At 48.7% G+C, this 19,789-nt stretch overlaps 1 protein-coding gene across 1 annotated transcript in view; it reads left to right on the forward strand.

The window, feature by feature from the left end:
- Nucleotides 1–2,594: 2,594 nt before the first annotated feature.
- Nucleotides 2,595–19,789, forward strand: part of Sec14l5 (SEC14 like lipid binding 5) — a 37,020-nt gene continuing 19,825 nt past the window's right edge. The window contains exons 1-2 of the mRNA XM_026780101.1: nucleotides 2,595–2,935; nucleotides 3,452–3,555. Of these exons, the coding sequence (XP_026635902.1) occupies nucleotides 3,493–3,555 (63 nt within the window). The 5' untranslated portion in view covers nucleotides 2,595–2,935; nucleotides 3,452–3,492. The remainder of the gene's footprint in view (nucleotides 2,936–3,451; nucleotides 3,556–19,789) is intronic.

Consider the following 19,789-nt stretch of genomic DNA (forward strand, 5'->3'; position numbering starts at 1 on the left):
AAGCCATGATGAACAAGCAGTATGCTTGTGTGAGTTCCTGTCCTGACTTCCTTTGATGATGAACAGTGATGGAAGTGTAAGCCAAATAAAACCTTTCCTCTTCAAGTTACTTTTGGTCATGGTGTTTCATTACGGCAATAGTAACCCTAACAAAGACACAGGGTTTCTCTGTGTAGCCCTGGCTATTCTGGAATTCACTCTGTAGCCCAGGCTGGCCTCACACTCAGAGATCCACTTGCCTCTCCACCTTACATTTTGGGGTGGGGCCTCTCATTTGCATCCAAAGCTCACTAATTCTGTTAGTGAGCATGCTCCAGGGATCTCCATCTTCTGCACGCATGCTGAGGTTGCAGGTGGGCTGCCACACCTGCCTGGAATTCACCTGTGGGCTAAGTTGTCCCCTCCCACTGTTCACACGTTCTTAGCAAGCGCTGTTATCCACTGAGCCATCTCCCTACACCCAAGTTACTGGTTTATTGTTTATACTTATTATGACTTATTTTTGGTTTATTTACTTGTTCCTGGTCGTGTGAGTGTATGCCACATGTGTGGGTACCTTGGAAGTCAGAAAAGGACGTTGGGGACCCTAGTGCTGGAGTTAAAGGCAGGCGTGAGCCACCCAGTGTAGGTGCTGAGAACTGAACTTGGGTCCTCTTAACCACCAAGCCATCTCTCCAGCCCCTGTTTCTTTTTTGAGTCGGGCCCTCATGTAGCCCATGCTGGTCTCAAACTTGCCACATAGCGAGGATGACCTTGAACTTCTGGTCCTCTTGTTTTCATATCTGAGTGCTGATAGTACAGACAGGGTACATGTGGTGCGGAGGGTGAAATTCAGAACTTCATGGGAGCCAGGCGAACACCACCAACTCTCCAGCTCCCCCGTTTTTGTTTCAGTTGAGGTGAAACTTAGAGAACGTACAACCAGCCATCTTAGTGTAGACCATTTGACGGCATTTAATAAACCACGCTGCTCTGCCTACACCACCTCCCTCGAGTTCCAAGCCGGTCCCTCACTACAGCAGCTGTCTTGGGGATTGAGTGCATTCGTGTTTGAGAGTCTTTAGAAGAGATCTGGATGGGTTCGTACAAATGAAGTGGTAGAGATAATTAGCAGAACTGAGCCACGAAGAGTTTGTGTGTGGGTGGAGGTGGTGATATTAATTCACGTTCATTGGTCTGGGGCAGGAGGGAGCTTGGTCCACACATGCACCCCCTTTCCTCAGACTTCCCTGCACCCAACACGTCACCCACTATTTCTCCTAGTGCAATCACATCTCCCCTTAAGGTTTGGAGCAAAGGAGGTTGTGATTTAACTGTGGTGTTGGAAAACACCAGATGACAGTGTTACAGTCACTGTGCCTTGCTGATCCCGGGGCAGAGAACAAGGTCCTCTCAGCTATCCAGCAAGGGTAAGACACCTGGTGCTGAGCCATACCCTGCGGCAAATTGGGCTATCTTTTGCTGCCACCTTGTGGTAAGTCTGGAAATTTTGACTCCTATTTCTGTACTTTTTAACCTAGATAGCACTTAGCACACGCTGTCTGCTAGGTCCTGGTAAGATCTTGCCGCTCCCTGGGCAGTCACAACAAAAGGATGGCAGCGATACCGGGGCCATCTCCTTTGCTCTTGCAAGGTGAAACAGCAGGTTGGGAAACGGGAGTGCTGACGGTAGTGAGATTGGTCCTTGCGCACCTGGGAAGACTGGCAGGGTTTGGATGCGGGTAAAACTAGAAGAATAGGCAAATACCTCCCTCCCAGAGTCACCCCGTGCACTCCTTTCCCGGTTATCTCCTTCTCGGCACTTTTCACCATGTCTAATTTATCAAATAACAAATATTACTCTATTCTTAACATTTATTTTTGTTATTTTAAATTAAATTACGTATGTGTATGTGTAGGTATGTGCACGTGAATGCAGGTGCCTACAGAGGTCAGAGGAGCTGGTTGTCCCCGGAGGTGGGCTTACAGGACGTTGCAAGCGCTTGACTTGGGTGCTGGGAATCTAACTCCGCTACTCTGGAGAAGCAGTACATATTTTAACTGCTGAGCCATCTCTCCAGCCTGCCGAATTTATTTAATATCCGAGGGCCTGACAGTGGGCGCTCTGCAAAGGTATGAATGGTGAATAAACAATGCTTTAAACAATGCTTCCGGAAAGGATGATCTGGACCACTGCTGCCTCAGAAGCGACTAGGTGGAGGAGCTGAGCTCAAGGCCAGCTATCAGCCGGGGCGTGGTGGCGCACGTCTGTAATCCCCACACTTGAGGCAGTCTAGCCTCGATTTCGGGGATGGACAGGTCGGCCTCAAAACAAACCAAACAACAACAGTAAGTTCATCCCAGTGGATGAAGGAGAGGTTACACAGAGCGAGGCTGCGCTGAACTGTACCTATGGGCAGGTTCAGGTGAAGGGGTGCAGGGCCTGGGGGCTGGGTCTTCATGGGGGCGGAGATTGGTAGGGGTGGAACCTTTGCTGAGTCTGGATGACTGTGGACGCGTTCAATATGGGCAGGGTTTTCTCGAGCTGTGGCCAATTGGAAGAAAGGGCGGGGCTGAAGGCGTGACCAAGCGAGGGAAGGGTAAAAACGAGGGGCAAGGTATAAGAGAGCCGGCAGAGTACGGCCAGTGTGGGTTGGGACCAGACCAATCAGGGAGCAAGATAAACCTCTAGGGGCGGGACCAAGTCAAGCTAAGTTCTCCCGCTGTCCCGGGTCCTGGAGCTCTCCAGGCGGGACACGTCTGTCACCTCTCTGGTCCTTCTTTTGCGGGCCGGCCACCGTGTATGAGGATTAAGCAAGAGGCTGGTGCCAGGCTGAGGCTGTTGAGCTCCAAGGCTCTGTGCTCCAGGAAAGGTGTCTGCTGGGACTCTGGCGAGCTCAGCTCCCTGGTCAAGCAGGTGCCAGAGCACTGTGCTGTGTCTCCAGCAGCTCCAAGGGTGAGCGGGACTGTGGGGCCTGCGCGTGCTTGCATAGAGTGTTTGAATAGCTTTGTGTGGGTGAGCACTGTATGCACCTGGGGAATAGTGTGTGTGTGTGCGTGTGTGTGTGCGTGTAGTTGCTACAGAGAGCAGAGTGTCTGTGCAAAGTTCTGTGCTGCGTGTACAAGGTCTGTTCTGTGTGGGCGTGGAGTGCAGGGGAAATGTACAGAAGGGTGCATGTATCAGGGTATTCCGCAGGAACATGAACCGGTAGGCACAAAAAAACTGGGGGTGGTGGGTGGGCAATAGGGCAGGATATGCACGGCAAGCCATGGGGAGACTATGTGAGGACAATCGTGGGAATGGAAGAGTTGAAATGCATGTGCCTGTTTGAGTGGGTGGCTTTGAGGGTACCTATGGAGGACTCTGGAAGAGTGGGGATGGGGAGATGTCATGCTTGTTCTCAGAGGGGTGGTACCTGGCCGGGAGCCGCTGGCAATCATATCCGCCTCACTAGTAACGCTTTGTTCCCAGGCTCTGTGCTCACCCTGTCCTGGTGGTGTCTGAGTTTGAACATGGTGCAAAAATACCAGTCTCCTGTCCGAGTGTACAAGTATCCATTCGAGCTGGTCATGGCGGTGAGTGACCCCTGGTTCTCGGTCCCTCTTGTGGCTGGAGGTCAGCTATGGTGGGAAGGAGAGGGGGCATTTCAGACTATAGAATGGGAAAGAATTGCTGAACTATTCCGCTGCCCTGACTTCTTTGCCTGGCCACCCCCTTCCATCTGTCATGACTCTTGGAACACTGCCTAGCAGATAGAATACAAGATCTAGTGTGGTGGTATGTGCCTGCAATCCCAGCATTTGAGAGGCTGAAACAGGATGATCGGAAATTCAAAGTCCTCCTGGGTTACATAGAAACAAAAATAGGGGATGGAGATGTAGCTTCCCAGTCTGAGGATGTAGATACAATACGTCTGAGTGTCTTACAGGGAGGCAGTTGGTTGCCTAGGACTGAGCCAGATCCTTGGCCTCCTGGACCAGATCTTTGCACTGAGGCCAGAGCTGGGGCATGCCTTGGATTCCTTCTCTGGGTTTCATCACTCTGCCTCCTGGAGCTTCAGTCTCTCCTTGGAGAAATGGGGGCAGTGCAACAGGCTTATGGTGGAGAGTAACAGAAGTGACTGGTGTCCCGGAAGCCACATGATTGACACATAGTAGGTACCTGTGACATATGGCACTCCCTGTTATCACACAAGATTTAGAGCTGAAAGCAAAGTACAGAGGTGAATGCTTGCCAAGGTAGCGCATGTGTGCACGCGCGCGCACACACACACACACACACACACACAGAGAAAGGGGGGAAGACACACACACACACAGACAGAGAGAGAAGACAAGGTTTTATAAATAATTATACTGAAATGTCTTGCAAGTGTGTCTAACCTGTGACCCATGGACTTAATGTATCCCAGGACAGCTATGAATGTGGCCCAATATAGTAGTAGACTATAGTCATTCATCATATGAATGAGTGCCAAAGTGTCCTAAACACCAGTCTGCTGCACCCCACCCCTACTGCTAACCCCAGCCTTCTTTGTAAGATCCCCTCTCAGCTGGTGGATATGCACAGGTTTCCTGTTTGGTCCACCTCTGTGAGCCCACATGCTTCTGTTTTCCTAGTCAGATAAACGATGGAGGCCCACAGGAGGCATCATTACACACGACTGGTTCCCAGGGTGGGAGGCTGGCAATGTGGGTTACTTCCCTCCCAACCAACCCTCTGCTGCCCATCTTTAAAGTGGGCATCCCTGGCTTTCCAAATCATGGTGATGGCCGTGGACATCTGGAAGTTCCTACAGCAGGCTCTGATGAAGAGGAAATGCACCTTGAATTCTGGCTCTTACTGTGACTTGTCCTCTTGTCCAGGCTGTAGGGCTGGTTCCCCTTCTTTGCCATGGGGCTGTGACTCCAGAGGGTGAGACTCGGTTACTTTGGTCAGAAGCACTAGATCCACATTGTTTCATGGCCCACTTTGGCATAAGGTTGTCATGGTGATTGACTGTGTGTGTGTGTGTGTGTGTGTGTGTGTGTGTGTGTGTGTGTGTCCATCCCAGCACAGAGGTCACTCCATACCAAGCAGATGAAAAATACCAGATGAGAGGCTGTATCTCTTGTAGACCAGGCTGGCCTCGAACTCACAGAGATCCGCCTGCCTCTACCTCCCAAGTGCTGGGATTAAAGACATGCGCCACCACCACCTGAGAGGCTGTATCTCAACTGGAGGCGTGCTCTCCCAGCATGAACAAAGCCCTGATCTCAGTGCACAGAACCTCATAATTTCATATGGTGGTGCTCAACTATAACCCCAGCACAGAAGTTTAGAGGCAGGAGGCTAGCTTAACCTCATGAGCTTGAGGCTAGCCTGGGCTATTTGAAGATGCCATGTAAAGGAGAAAAGTCTGCTGAGATGCCCCATTGGATAAAGGTACCTACCTTCAGACTCAAGGACCGGAGTTCCATCCCTGGCGTCCAAATGCTGGAAGAAGAGAACAGGCTCCCACAAGCTGTTCTCTGAATTCCACATGCACAGCTTCCCAAATAAAAACAAGTATTATTATTATTACTACTATTATTATTTTGGTTTTTTGAGACAAGGTTTGTATGTGTAGCTTTGGAGCCTGCCCTGGTACTAGCTCTGTAGACCAGACTGACCTCATACTCAGAGATCTGCCTGCCTCTGCCTCCTAGTGCTAGGATTAAAGGCACATGCCACCACCGCCCGGCAGTAAATGTAATTTAAGAATTTCAAGACATCTCTGAGGGGTAGCGGTGGTGACTCTAAGTCCCTACTGCTCCTGGCAACTCACGCTTTGTAAGCTTCAGAACCCACTCACTCACTGAGTCAAAGAGAGAGCCTGTCCTCACCTTCTGGGGTTGTTCTGAAACCAGGGCAGAAAATGATCTGCTGTGTGGGCCTTATAAATGTAAACTGAGTTTATCATGCCTAGGTTATAAAAAAATTCACAATCCGATGTGGTTGGTACATGCCTACCCTAGCAGTAGGAGAGAGAATGACAGAGACAAGAGGCTCAGGAGACCAAAATCATTGTGAGCTACAGGGTAGCCTGAGCCACGTGTGACACTATCTCAAGCCTCCTCTGCCCCCGATTTAAAAAAAGTAGGGAGCTGGAGAGATGGCTCAGTGGTTAAGAGCATTGCCTGCTCTTCCAAAGGTCCTGAGTTTAATTCCCGGCAACCACATGGTGGCTCACAAACCATCTGTAATGAGGTCTGGTGCCCGCTTCTGGTGTGCAGACATACACACAGACAGAATATTGTATACATAATAAATAAATAAATATTTAAAAAAAGGAAGGTCTTCAAATAGTGACTTTCCAGCACCTGGGAGTCTGAGGCAGGAGGATCTCTGTGAGTTTGAAACCAGCCTGGTCTACACAGAGGGTACCAGGACAGCCAGGGCTGCATAGAGACTCTGTCTCTAAAACCAAAGCAAACAAACAAACAGCAAATTGCATCGAGTCGTTTTCAAAGAGTTCTCTAGAAGGTGGTCACAGCCATGGCCTCTCTTCTTCCGTCCTGTTATTGTCGGTATCCAGATCTGCAGTTACTCCACAGACAAAGACACTTTGCTAACGTTGACAAAACACTATTGTCCCTCAAATAGCTACATAACTAAGCGGAACTTGTGGCTCTGGAGGCACAAAGGGGTTTTTCTGCCCTTAATGCCCCTCTTTGTTCCTCAGCTGACACTCGCTCTCAGCGTGGGTTCCAGGTTGGACCACTGGGGATGAACTCAGCTGCCTCCAGGCATCTGGGGAGCTGCTGGCCGGTTGGTGTCTGTTTAACAGAAGTATATGGGACACTGAAATCACCCTTTCATGCTTTAAAAGCCCACCAGGAGAAACCGAAAAACAATTGATATTATGACTGATTTCTAAGACATTTTAAAGATTAATTCATATATTTATGACATGACATGAAAGATTATATCATATATTATGTGTATGTATGTATGTCTGCATGAATTTACGTGCATCTTATGCATGTAGGTGCCCACTGAGGCCAGAGCATGTTGGAACTGGAGTCACAGTTTACAGTGAGCCACCCGATGTGGGAATTGGTAACTGAACCCTGGTCCTCTGGAAGATAACCACTGAGCCATCTCTCCAGAAAGATTTCTAAAACACTTTATTACACTATTTTAAAAAGAGAAAGATACTGAGAATGGGAATTTATGTGGAAGTTAGAGGACGATCTAGGTTTTTTGTTTGCTTGTTTGTTTTTTTAATTTTATTTATTTATTTATTTATTTTTTTACTATGTGAGTTTTGGGAATTGAACTCAGGACTTTAGGCACCTTTACCCACTGAACCATCGGTCCAATTGATTGAGTTTATTTTGAGGTAGGATCTCACTCAGGCTGTTGCTCAGGCAGACCTGGAACTCACAGCAACACTCCTGTTTCAGCCTCCTAAGTGTGGAGACTGTTTTAAAAGATTTGAGCCAGGGAGATGACTCAGTGGGCAAAAGAGCTTGCTGTGTATCTATGGGGAGCTGAGTTAGGACTCCCCTGCACTCATATAAAAGCTGGGTGCAATAGTGTGCACCTCTAACCCTCAGGAGGGGGTACGGAAACAGGCAGATCTCCAAAACTCACTGGTCAGTCAGCCTAGTAGAGATGCACGGAGCTCCAGGCTAAGTGAACAATTCTGCCTCAAAATTAAATGGATATTAATGGAGGAAGACACTGGCATCAACTTCTAATGTCCACACACACACACCTATTCACACACACACACATACACGCACACGCATACACGCACACATACATGCATGCACAAAGAGAGTTTGGACATTTTAAGCTAGGTGTGGTGGCTCATGCATTTGGCCAGCTAAGGCAGGAAGATTGCAGATTCAAGTCCAGCTTTGGCTATATAGTGAGACCTTTAAAAGGAAAAAGAAAAGAGAAAAAGGAAGGGACTGCTGTGTGTTTATGCATGTGTGTGGTATATGTACATACAGTGTGGATGCATACATGAACATGCATGTGTATGAGAAGGCCAGAGGTTGCTGCCAGGTACCAAGTTTCCTTAATCATTCTATACCTTTATTTAATTAAAAATACTTTTCAGTACTTTTCTTGGGGTATGTTGGGGGACAGGGTCTTACTATATAGATTTGACTTGGCCCAGAACTTGCTAGGTAAGCCAGGCTAACCTCAGACTCACGGAGATCTGCCTGCCTCTGCTTCATAAGTGCTGTGATTAAAATCTCGCTACAGTATCCAGTAATGACTTATAAAAGATTATTGTAGTTTAAATTATGTGTTTGCATGTGTGTCCATGGGTAAGCAGGCACACATGTGCATAGGTGTCGGTGGAGTCCAGAGACATCAACCTCCCTGGAGCTGGAGTTCCAGGTGGCTGTAAGCTTCCTGACATGGGTGCTGGGAACGGTGCTGGGGGCTCCTAGAAGAGCAGTACATGCTTTTTAACTGCTGAACACCTCTCTAGCTCCTTAAAGTTTTTATTTTATGACTAGGTAATTTACACATTGAATAATACTATAATAGAATGATCTGATTTTTTTTTTTTTTTTTTGAGAAAGGGTTTCTCTGTGTAGCTTTGGAGCCTGTCCTGGAACTAGCTCTTATAGACCAGGCTGTCCTGAAACTCACAGAGATCCGCCTGCCTCTGCCTCCCAAGTGCTGGGATTAAAGGTGTGAGCCACCACTGCCCGGCTTCTGATATAGTTTTAAACAGAAGGAAAAAGGGGAAGTTTTAAAAAAAATATTTATTTATTATGTATACAATATTCTGTCTGCGTGTATGCCTGCAGGCCAGAAGAGGGCACCAGACCTCATTACAGATGGTTGTGAGCCACCATGTGGTTGCTGGGAATTGAACTCAGGACCTTTGGAAGAGCAGGCAATGCTCTTAACCTCTGAGCCATCTCTCCAGCCCCAAAGGGGAAGTTTTGAGGCAGGCTAGCTCCTGCTTAATGTGCACAGGCCGAGAGAGACAGAGCAAGGCACTCATCTTTATTTGAAATGTGGGGCTGGGGATGAAACTTAAGGCTTCATGCTTCGTACCCATACTCTAAGTAGCTACAGCTTGTTGCTTTTGACATTCTCATTTGAGATATCTTTAACAAGACACAACTCTCTCTGAATGAGATTTTGGCTTTATGAGCTGCATTGAAGTTTCTTGACCCAAGTCCTATGAAACAAACATCAGACTCCAGGGTGAGAGACTTTTCCCCCTTCCTGTGTGGGAGAATGTAGTGTTAGAATCCCACTGCCAAGCCCCTTCACAGACACAGATGGGCACCCTCCTGGGATATGTCCATAATCTCACTTGGGAAGTGCACCTACACAAAGGGCAGACATTCTGTTCCTCACTCTCTCCCCTCCCTGCTCCTGCCCAGGAAGCAGAGAGCCTAGCTGCTGGCTTGCCCTGAACCCAGAAGAAGCTCCCTCCTCTGCTGAGACTCCACCATGCTGCCTGTCTCTGGAGCTGCAGCCCGAACTCTACAGAACGTTCATCATATTGTTGCCACTTTGGCTGTCCACAGAGTTCATAACCCTTGTAGTAAATTCCTTATTCTTCAGGAATCTGTCTGTGTCCTTTTGAGCCCCTGCCCCCATACAAACCTAACACTATGTTCCTTTAACTTTTGGTGTCATTTTGTCCTGTGTTAGTAGCACCAGCACACAGCAGAACTGGGACCAAAATTTAGAGAGCCTCACTCCGTAGAGTGAGCTTACATCGTGATACTTGGTAAAACCATGATCAAACCCTTGGCCATGAGGCTTCAGAAATGACCTTGTCCTTTCTTGTGTGGCCACTGTCCCAGGTTGTCTTGGGTTCCAAATCCCCTTTGATTCTGCGAATGTAAGGAGGAGAGACAGCGTGAAGTGGAATTTTGTAAGCAGTAGATTTCCCACAGGTTGTGGAGACATCATTCCATCCCCCTGCAATTTCGTGTTAAAATATTTAAACCTTGGCCACGCCGTATTGATACACAGCATGTAATTGAGCAAATGGATCATTAATAAGGAGCCGGATCCTCTTGCAGCATGGGCCAAAAGCAGTTCCCATGAACTGGTTGCTGTGGACAGCCTTTTAATAAAGCAGCTGGGGCCTTATTTAAGTGAGATTAAATGAGTTCCCTGGGGCATCATTTGATCTGTTTGCTAACTGATGAAGGGAAGCAATTCTGCCTTGGTGGTGAACCCTGATTTGGGCAATCCCTATCAACTGCCCAGCAGAGTCTCCTGATGTTAGAGGCCTGCAGGACATGAGGAGGTTCTTGGCCATCATTCCTTTCTGCATGCATTAGCTCCCAAAGGCACTAGATCACTGATTGTTGACTTGTTTAGTTGTTTTTAAGGGTCTTTTTTTTTTTATTAAAGAACTTTCTGGAAGGTGATACCATGTCTGTCTGGTGGTCAAGTTTTCTTTGTACGTATGGTATGGTGTCTGTCTGTACACGTGTGTCCATTATTCTCCACCTTGGCAGGTCTCTCACTTAGTTTAGAGCTAGTAAGCACTAGCGATCCTCTTTTCTCTGTAGTAACTGTGCTGGGTGTTGGGATTCAAGCTCAGATTCTCATGCTTGTACTTTCTTACCCATTGAGCCATCTCCCCAGTTCCTGATTATTTATCTTTATTGTTTGTTTGTTCGAGGCAGGGTATCTCTGTGTAGACCAGGCTGGCCTCACTTTTAGAGAGATCCACTTGTCTCTGCCTCCTGAGGGCTGGGATTAAAGGTCATCTCTTGAGACAGAGTCTTGCTTTGTAGCTCTTGGCTGGCCTGGAACCCTTATGGATATCATGATACCAGGATGACTTTGGACTTGTGTCTATTCTCCTGCCTCTGTTTCCTGAGTTCTGAGATTATGTCCTGTGCTACCATGTCTGGCATTAAAAAAACAAAAACAAAAAAATCCCACATTTTTTAGATTAAAATTACTAATTTATGTATGAGTGTTTTAACTGCATAGTGTGTGTGTGTTTGTGTGTATGTGTGTGTACCACAAGCATGCCTGGTGCTCAAAGAGGTCAGAAGAGGGTGTTAAATCTCTTGTAACTAGAATTATAGATGGTTGTGAGCTACCATGGTGGAGCTGGGAACCAAATATTGGTCATCTGTAAGAACAGCCAATATTCTTAACAGCCAAACCATCTCTCCAGCCCCCTCTCCGACACTTTTAAGGTATTTTGTCTCCCTTCCCTCAAACTCTCACGTAGTCAAGGCTCAAATGCAGCCAATAATGCAATACACAGCTAAGATTGGTCTTGAGTTCCTGACCCAGCTTCTAGGTGCTGGGGTGGTAGCTGTGTGCTACCTGCTTGGGTAATCAACAGCACAGACATAGAGACGTTGGTGCAGAGACCAAGCGTTCCTGGTGCTGAGACATGCTGTCTGAAGCATGTGCTTGCCGCTCACAGTGCAGTACACACCAAGTTCACTGCTGCAGGCTGGGCTGCCGTGCCATGGCAGAGCACGTGCCGAGTGGGTTCCAGCTTCAGCTCCATAAACAACAGCAACAAAACAAAGCCCCACCATGGCAACTGCTTTATCTCTACTGTCAGTGACACTAGGGACAAATGCATTGCTGGGCAACTGGCACCCCCAGAGGCCTCTCACCGCCCAGCTGAGACTACCTGCAAAACAGCTCTCGCTCCACCACTGCCGTGGACTCTGGAGACCCTCCGCATTGCTTGGTCTACAAGCTAAACCGTCCTAGGTGTCTCGAAGGGAAGGAGTCGCGCTGTGTTGTCCCTTTGTGCATGGCTTCATTCCACTCAACTCCATCCGAGTTTTATTAATGTTTGCACTTTGTTTATGTTATGGGGGGGGGGCGTAGTGTTCGTGCCATGGCGCAAGCGTGAAGTCAGAAGACAACGTCTGTCTGAGTTCGTTTTCTTCTTCTACTTTATGGGCACTTTGGGGAGGGGTCAATCTCAGGTCACTTAGCAGCAAGCACCTCCACCTGCTGAGCCATCTCACTGACCCTGCACTCCTAGCCCATAATTCCCCCCTCCCCCGTGTATGTGTGTGCATGATGTGTGTATATACACGTACGTGTGGGTACCCATGGAGCCAGAGGCATTGGCTCCCTCAGAACTCGAGTTCCAGGCAGTTGAGAAGAAGCACCTAACATGAGTGCTGTCGGTCTCATTCTGCAGAATGGGGTCCCATAGGATGTGGCCTTGCCTTGACAGGCTCTGGGCCTTGGACCTGCTCTTTTGCCGAGCAGGCAAGCCCGGCTGTTCAACACCCTCCCTCCACTGCCACCTGGCAAAGAGGCTGTAACTTGATGCTCCTGTCACCCTGTGACCCCCAGAAGGCCACACCGCATGCCTATTTGGTCTGAACAGGCGCAGGCTTCCTTAGTGGGTGGCCAGGCCAAGTACGGGGACATGAGCTGGTGGCTGAGGTGCCTGGCAGGGACCGAGGTTGTGTGAGCAGTTGCAGCATAGGCAGGCCCTGTGACCCACTGGTGGGAACAGTGCTCAACCACCCTGTCACCTTCAGGGTGGAGTTGTCATGCACTGAGCCAGCATTTAAACTTCTGTTCCTTTTCTGAGCGCAGCCCAGGAAGGGGATACAGGGATAGCTCAATGGACCCTCAGACAGGCTCTTGCATGGGCTGAGCTGGGAGGGCAGACACACTCCCACACAACTGAGTGTCTATCCAAGAAGCCATGCGATGGGAGTGTCAGGACTGCACTGAACATGATCTAAAACACGAGTTTATACCACCCCCATGTGTGTTTGTGGCGTGTATGTGTTTGTGTGTATGTGGTGTGTTTGTGTGTGCGTGCGTGTGTGCACACGGGGGACCATTTGGTTTGAGGGGAAACAATGCAAGAACCAGGAACCCATACTTTAGCGGCCAGCGCTTCTCTCCTCACAAGCTGTGTGATTGCGGGCAAGCAGCTCAGTCTCTCTGAACTTTGGGTTCTCTGTACCCACACGATTCCTGCCTACTTCCTCGGATTGTTGAAAGGGGTAATGTGAAATGCCTGGAATGTTCCATTCTGACCCTCAATGACTGACCCTCAGTGCTCACTGTTCATGTTGCCACGGCGACAGCCGACAGCTGCCCTGTACACATCCCTTCTCAGGACTCAACACTAGGAACTCAAGCAGTGACCACATTCTAGAACATTCTCCTGTGCAAAGGCAAGGGCCCTCCTGTTCCTGCCCTGGGGTAAGGAAGGAGTGACTTATCTCTCTGCAGTTGGAGCAGCATCCTGTTTTCCCGGCTTTAGGATGAGAACGTGAAATATGACAGGCAGGAAGGAATGGCTCAGTGGTGGAGCTCCCTCTCACCAGGCTAGTCCCCTGACTTCCCTGGCCTCCACTTACGCATCTGCGGAAGGGGGGTATCATAGAAATGTGACGGGGACACCAGGCTTCCACACTGTTGCGCTCTGCATGGGTGTTTTATGCTCTCTGAAAGAGGAACAGCGGTGCCCAGCGTTCCTTGGTGACCACTGTCCTCGATACTGACAAGTAGCTTTGGGTTGTTTATCTTCCCCATTGCACTGGAGCTCTGGGGGCCTCTGGGTGAAGATGGGGCCCTTTCTTTTACAGTTGTAGAGAACCACCTGCTGCTAGTCAGCATCCCCAAAACTTGTTATCTGAGGTTTCCAGATGGAATTCTCCCCATGGGAAGCAGGCTATCCATCGGCTGTGGTGCTGAGTCTGCGGCCTGTCCTCTCTCCCTGGATGCCATTCAGGTGTTTCTCGGGCCTTGACATGGTGATATGAGTTCCCTGATTGCATTGCCATTTGTGTGCCGGGGATGGAGCCAGGGATGGGGCTGAGGACTTCTGCGAGAAGCAGGTTGTGATAACACCTCACCCCCATGCATGGACACGCGCGCACGCGCGCGCGCACACACACACACACACACACACACACACACACACACACACACACAGCTGATTAATAAAAATCCAGAGACAGGAATTAGGGTTCAACTTGAAGGTCTGAAAAGCAAAACAGTCAGTCACTGAGTCTTATCTTGACCTCAGTCCAAAATGGCGATCCTGCCTCCAGGAATCTCAGAATGAGACTGTGTGAGAGTTGCCTCCTCCTGTCTTAAATTCCTCACTAGTGCTGGGATTAAAGGCGTGCACCCCTACCACCTGATTTCTATGGCAAACTAGTGTGGCTACCGGGATTAAAGGTGTGTGTCACGTCTGTCTGGTCTGTAAGGCTGGCCAGTTGTGGCTCTTTTACTCTCTGAATTCAGGAAATGAAGTATCACCATACACACACACACACACACACACGCACACACAAACACACACGCACACACACACACACTCCTATCACTAGGCGTGTTGATAAGAGCTGTCGAGGAAATGAATGGGACAAAAGGATGGAGAGGAGGCAGCTATGGGGGGAGGTGCCCGGGATGAACCCCTGGAAGAAGGGTAGCTCCCTCCAGAAAGTCCTGGTGACTCATACCCCCCACTCTCTCAGTCATGCAATAGATGAGCTTCTCAGGCCTGGAGACAGCTGGCGCAAGGTCCTGTGGCAGGACGAGCTGGATGCGGTTCAGAGCTAGCAAGGCTAGTATGGCTGGAACAGGGTCAGGGGCTGAGTGGGAGGGGGGCTGAGTGGGAGGTGGGTTGATGGACCTGGAGGCCAAATAAGGAATGTGAGGTTTGTGTGTGTGTGTGTGTGTGTGTGTGTGTGTATGTGCACGTGCGTGCGTGTGTGTGTGTGTGAGAGAGAGAGACATACACACACACACACACACATAGACAGACACAAAGAGACAGAGAGTCTTTGCACACTTACAGTTACATATGTAAAGGCCAGAGGTCAATCTCTTGCTCCTTAGGTGCTGCCCATCTCATTTTTTGAGGCAAAGTCTCTCATTGGAGAAGAACTCACTCAATAGGAGCTAGGCTGGTTGTCTAGTGAGCCCCAGGGATCCACCTGTCTCCACCTCCCATCTCTTCATCTTTTGCCCAGCATCTTTTACATGGGTTCTTAGGAACTAAAGTCAACCCTTGTGTTTATAAGGTATAAGGCAAGCACTGTCCTGATGGAGCCGCCCCTAGCCCAGGGCTTGCTCTTTTGTCCACTTGTTTCTCTAGGGTGGCAGCAGGGACTTGACAGTAGTCCAAGACAGGGGGTGGTGCGGCCATGGTCTTGCAGGAATTGAAAGACTTAGGGCAGAAAAGGGAAAGATATGGCTGGACAGGCCCGGAGCACAATGTCTGGTTCTGTTTCTGAGCCTCCCACGGGAGCAAGTGCTGAGCAAGGGGTTCCTGGAAGGGGGGGGGTACTCTGGATTCAAGTCCAAATTCATCATTTCATTCTGTGTGACCTGGGGTGAATCAATGAGTCAGAGAATCAGTGAGCTCTGGCTTCCGAAGTAGTCAAAAGAAGACATCCTTCCAAGGATGGGACTGAAGAGAGCTCGCAGCCGGAGGAGCACAGCCCAGACTTGCTGTGTGACAGCCCTACTTGACTCTCATTCAGTGACACTCTCCCTGGTGATACAGGAACTTAACCACCTCATTCTAGAGATGGATCAGTGGAGGCTCTGGGAGGACCAGTGACTTACCCGAGTCCCCTAGTTAGGAGGCAGCAGAAACCAGCTCTGCCTGAGTTCGTGCAGGGGTCACTTTCTGCCCACTTCCCAGATGCCACATCTGTTGCTGTTAACATTCCTTCCCCAGGGAGATATAAACAACATCTACCCCCCAATAAGGTCTCAACGGTGAACCAAAATACCATGCCACCAAAGTTCCACATGGGAATCCGTGAGCTCATTGGGCTTACTTCAGAGCATGAGTGAGGGATTGCTTATAAGAGTATGTGTGACCCCGAAGACACCGCACCGGAAGGTGACCGCAGCGAGGATGAAGGCTCCCTCATAGCCTCGGAGCTGGGGATCTTCTGTCAGTTAAACTATAGACACCATATTCTTCAGCACACCTGAGACTCCACATGAACTTCGAGCAGAACCACATACAAATGGCAGAAGGCATGGTTGGGCCAATGATCCTCCCCACTCCCTCCTCCCATGAGAAAATATCAAAGGCACCCCAGCCCAATGGGCAGTGACAGCTCCTGCAAGCAGGCCCAGCTGATCTGTCAGAGATGGTGACTGTCCTCCTCTGCAGCAGCTCCTCAGAGGGGAGGTGGAGTCTAAGCAGCCCCACTCTCCTTCCTGCATTTGATGCCTGAGAAGGAATCGGCTTGTCATACCACCCTGGGCTGTCACTGTGTTCTGGACACTACCTTGTTTCAGGCCTAGAGAAGGGTCTTGTTTGGGCACGCTGGGAGCAGATGGCTGCCGAGGGCCCCTGCAGTCTCTTATAATATCTGCTCTGCAGCCCTGCTTAGAGGGGAAACACCTGTTCTGGTGGTGGGACACACAGTTCTCAGGTGTCTCTCTCAGCAACCCTGCCTGTCGCTTTGGGTTGTTGGAGCCAGAGGCTGGACCCAGCAGCTCTAACGGATAGGCTCCGGCTATCCATATTCAATGAGCCTGTTGAACAGAAACATAATAGTGAAAAGCAGAGAAAGGATTTCTTCACTGTGGTCACACCTGGAAGAAGAACAAATAGAGAGGCCCAGTGACCTTTAGATGGTTTTTTCATTGGGACCATCGGCTCCCCAATAATAACACAGAGACTGATTATTAATTATGAAAACTCAGCTTAGCATAGGCTTGTTTCTAACCAGCTCTTATAACTTAAATCAACCCATTTCTATTAATTTACTTTCTGCCTCATGGTTTCATTACCTCATCTCCGTGTTGTCCGTCCTGCTTGCTCTGCATCTCCACCTTCTTCCGAGCATCCTCTCTCCTGCCTAGCTACTGGCTGTTTAGCTTTTTATTAAACCAGAGTGACGCATTTCGTGGTGTACAAAAAGATTATTCCACAACAATGACCACCCCTCCCAGCCCATCTTTGGAGCCTTGACATGAGGTTTGGGTTTAAGTAGAAGGCAAGAGGTCTGTGTAGTGAAGCTGTCTTGACCAGGTCTGGACCGAGTCTGGTCCCACACATTACTCACCCATCACTGTCTGGGTTCTAGATGCTCCTGCAAGGTGGTTTGACAACTTGTCAGAGCTGTGACGTCTGTTCCTGGGAGACAAGTTCCCCCTTTTATTGGCACCAGGCTTCGGTCTTCTTCTAGCATGAGGCTCCTGGGAAAATTCTGATTTCTTGAAGACCATCATTTCATTAGTCAAAGGGAGGGGTACATTTTTAAAATGTAGTGTTTTCATTTTTGATATTATGATATAATCACATCTTTTCCCCCTCTCCTTTTCTCCTCCAAACCTCTCATAGATCCATCCTTGCTCCCTTTCAAATTCATGACCTCTTTTTTTCATTGTTTATACATATGTATTACATGTATATTCCTAAATATATAAAACCAACCTGGTCGGTCTATATAATGTTACTGGTGTATATGCTTTCAGGCTTGACCATTGGTATTGAATAACCATAACCAGTTGGTGTGCCGGTCCCTGGGGAAGACTTTTTCCCCCGCCCTCAGCATCCTCAGTTGCCTGTATAGTAATTCTCTGCATAGGGTTCAGGCCTCATGGGCTCCCCGCCCAAGACATCCTGTTAGAATGTCTTCATTCCTGCCACGGAGAATATGCTTTTGCCCCAGAAGCCAGGAGTCCCAGGGTGTCGTGTTTGCCTGGCACTCCGCAGGACCATGTCTGCTCCTCCTCACTGGCCTCTAGGCCCTTTCTGTGAGTCCTGAGGCCCCTTCTCCTTCCGGGTCAGGGTGGTGTCTCCTCCCAGGGGCTGAAAACAGAGAGGAGGTTACTGTCCTCAGATGCTGCCACTATTGCTGTGTTGGTCTCAGGTTTGGGGCATGTGGGTTGTGCCAGGCTAAGAGCCGAGTCTGGTTGGAAGCATCTAGAATGGTGCAGGGTGCTGCCATCTCTGAACACTTAATAGCTTGGGGACCTTCTCTAGTCACCCTCACCAGCTTTGCATCTCAGGGGGACCTCAGTACTCAGAAAGAAGCAATCCCCCTAACCAGGGTGTGAAGCAGTTTTAGCGACAGCAGCCTCAGGGACACTCCTTTGGTGGGCTCATTGGTGTGGAAGCTAACTAGATATTGAACAGCCATAATGAAGGATCCCAACTGCTCCTCTCTAGCCCCTCCGTCACTCAGTTCTCAAAGTGACCCTTTACAATGGCACAGAGAGGTTTAGTGTCCTTCCTAAAGCCACAGAGTTCATGCATGGTAGAATTTGCACCCAGGTAGGGACTCACTCATCATGACTGAAGCAAGCATTCCATGGGATCACACACACACACACACACACACACACACACACACACACACACACACACACACACACTGTAAATATACCATATTAGCCAGGTGGTGCACACTAATCTTCCCAGCAGGTAGAGTAGAAGTTCAAGGTCATCCTCCGTACAAAGCCAACCTAAGCTACGTGACGTGAGATTCTCTCTCTCTCTCTCAAAAGAAAAAAAAAAAAGGAAAAAGGAAAAAACCATAAAACCCCTGATAACAAGACTGGGAACATAGCTCACTGGTAGAATGCAGGCTTAGCATGCATGAGACAAGGCCTTGAACTTTTGTTGTTTCTCCTGGTTCTGCCTACTGAGTGCTGGGATTATAGGTGTGCAACCATGCCTGACTCATTTTAACCTTGTGTATTCCTTTTTCCTTTTCTTTCATTCTTTATTTAAACTTTCCCCATTTATTGTGTGTATGCCTGTAACGTGTATGCGGGAGCTGATTCTCTCTTCCATGGAGGTTTTGGGAATAAAACTTGGGCTGTCAGTCTTGTTGGGAAGTGCCTTTACCTGACAAACTATTCTTTCTTTCTTCTTTAAAATAGATTTCAGTAAATTCATGTGTATGCAGGTGTCCTCAGGGCAAGAAGAGACCACTGGAGGCAGTTGCCAGTCACCCAGTGTGGGGACTGGGAACCTGATTCAGGATTCAAATCCTCTTGAAAGCACTGACCGCTCTTAACCTCTGAGCTGTTTCTTCAAACAAAAAAAACTCCATTTTTGCTTTCTTATATTTTTTTAGATTATTAAGTTTTATTTTATGTATATGACTATTTTGCCTGCATGCTTGTCTATGCGCCTCAGGCTAATACATCAGATCCCCTGGAACTGGAAGTGTAGAAGACTGTGAGTTGCCATGTGGGTGCTGGGAATTGAACCGGGGTCCTCTGTAAGACTAGCAAGTGCTCCTAACTGCTGAGCCATTTCTCCAGCCCTCCTTTCACTGTCCTCACGGAGTCTATTAAATTCACAAAGCCTCAAGTAAAATCCAGTTCTCTTTTTATTTTGACACCACAACTAGGGAGGTGTTGCCTAGCTCAAGGTCACAAGTTTGTTTGTTTGTTTGTTTTTCTGAGTCAGGGTTTCTTTGTGTAGCTTGGAGACCAGTCTGGAACTTGTTCTGTAGACCAGGCTGGCCTTGAACTCACAGAGATCCACCTGCTTCTGCCCCCGAAGTACTGGGATTAAATGTGTGTGCTACCACCACCCAGCATGGTCACAAGTTTTTTTCCTGCCATTTTTGTTGTGTGATTCTGGGGGCAGAATCCAGGGCCAACCACATCCCCTCCATCAGTGAGCTAAGTTCCCAGTCTGAAATTTGTCTTAATATATGGAGCTTGTATCCTGTGACCTTACCAAACTTAATTATTAGTGTGTTAATACTGTGTGTGTGAGAGCGTGTGTGTAAATGAGTGTGTGTTGAGAGAGAGACTGTGTGTGTGAGAGAGAGAGAGTGTGTGTGTGTGTGAGAGAGAGAGACTGTGTGTGAGAGAGACAGTGTGTGT

This window comes from Microtus ochrogaster, chromosome 7 (assembly GCF_000317375.1).
Source record: "Microtus ochrogaster isolate Prairie Vole_2 chromosome 7, MicOch1.0, whole genome shotgun sequence".
In the NCBI taxonomy this organism is placed as follows: Eukaryota; Metazoa; Chordata; class Mammalia; order Rodentia; family Cricetidae; genus Microtus; species Microtus ochrogaster.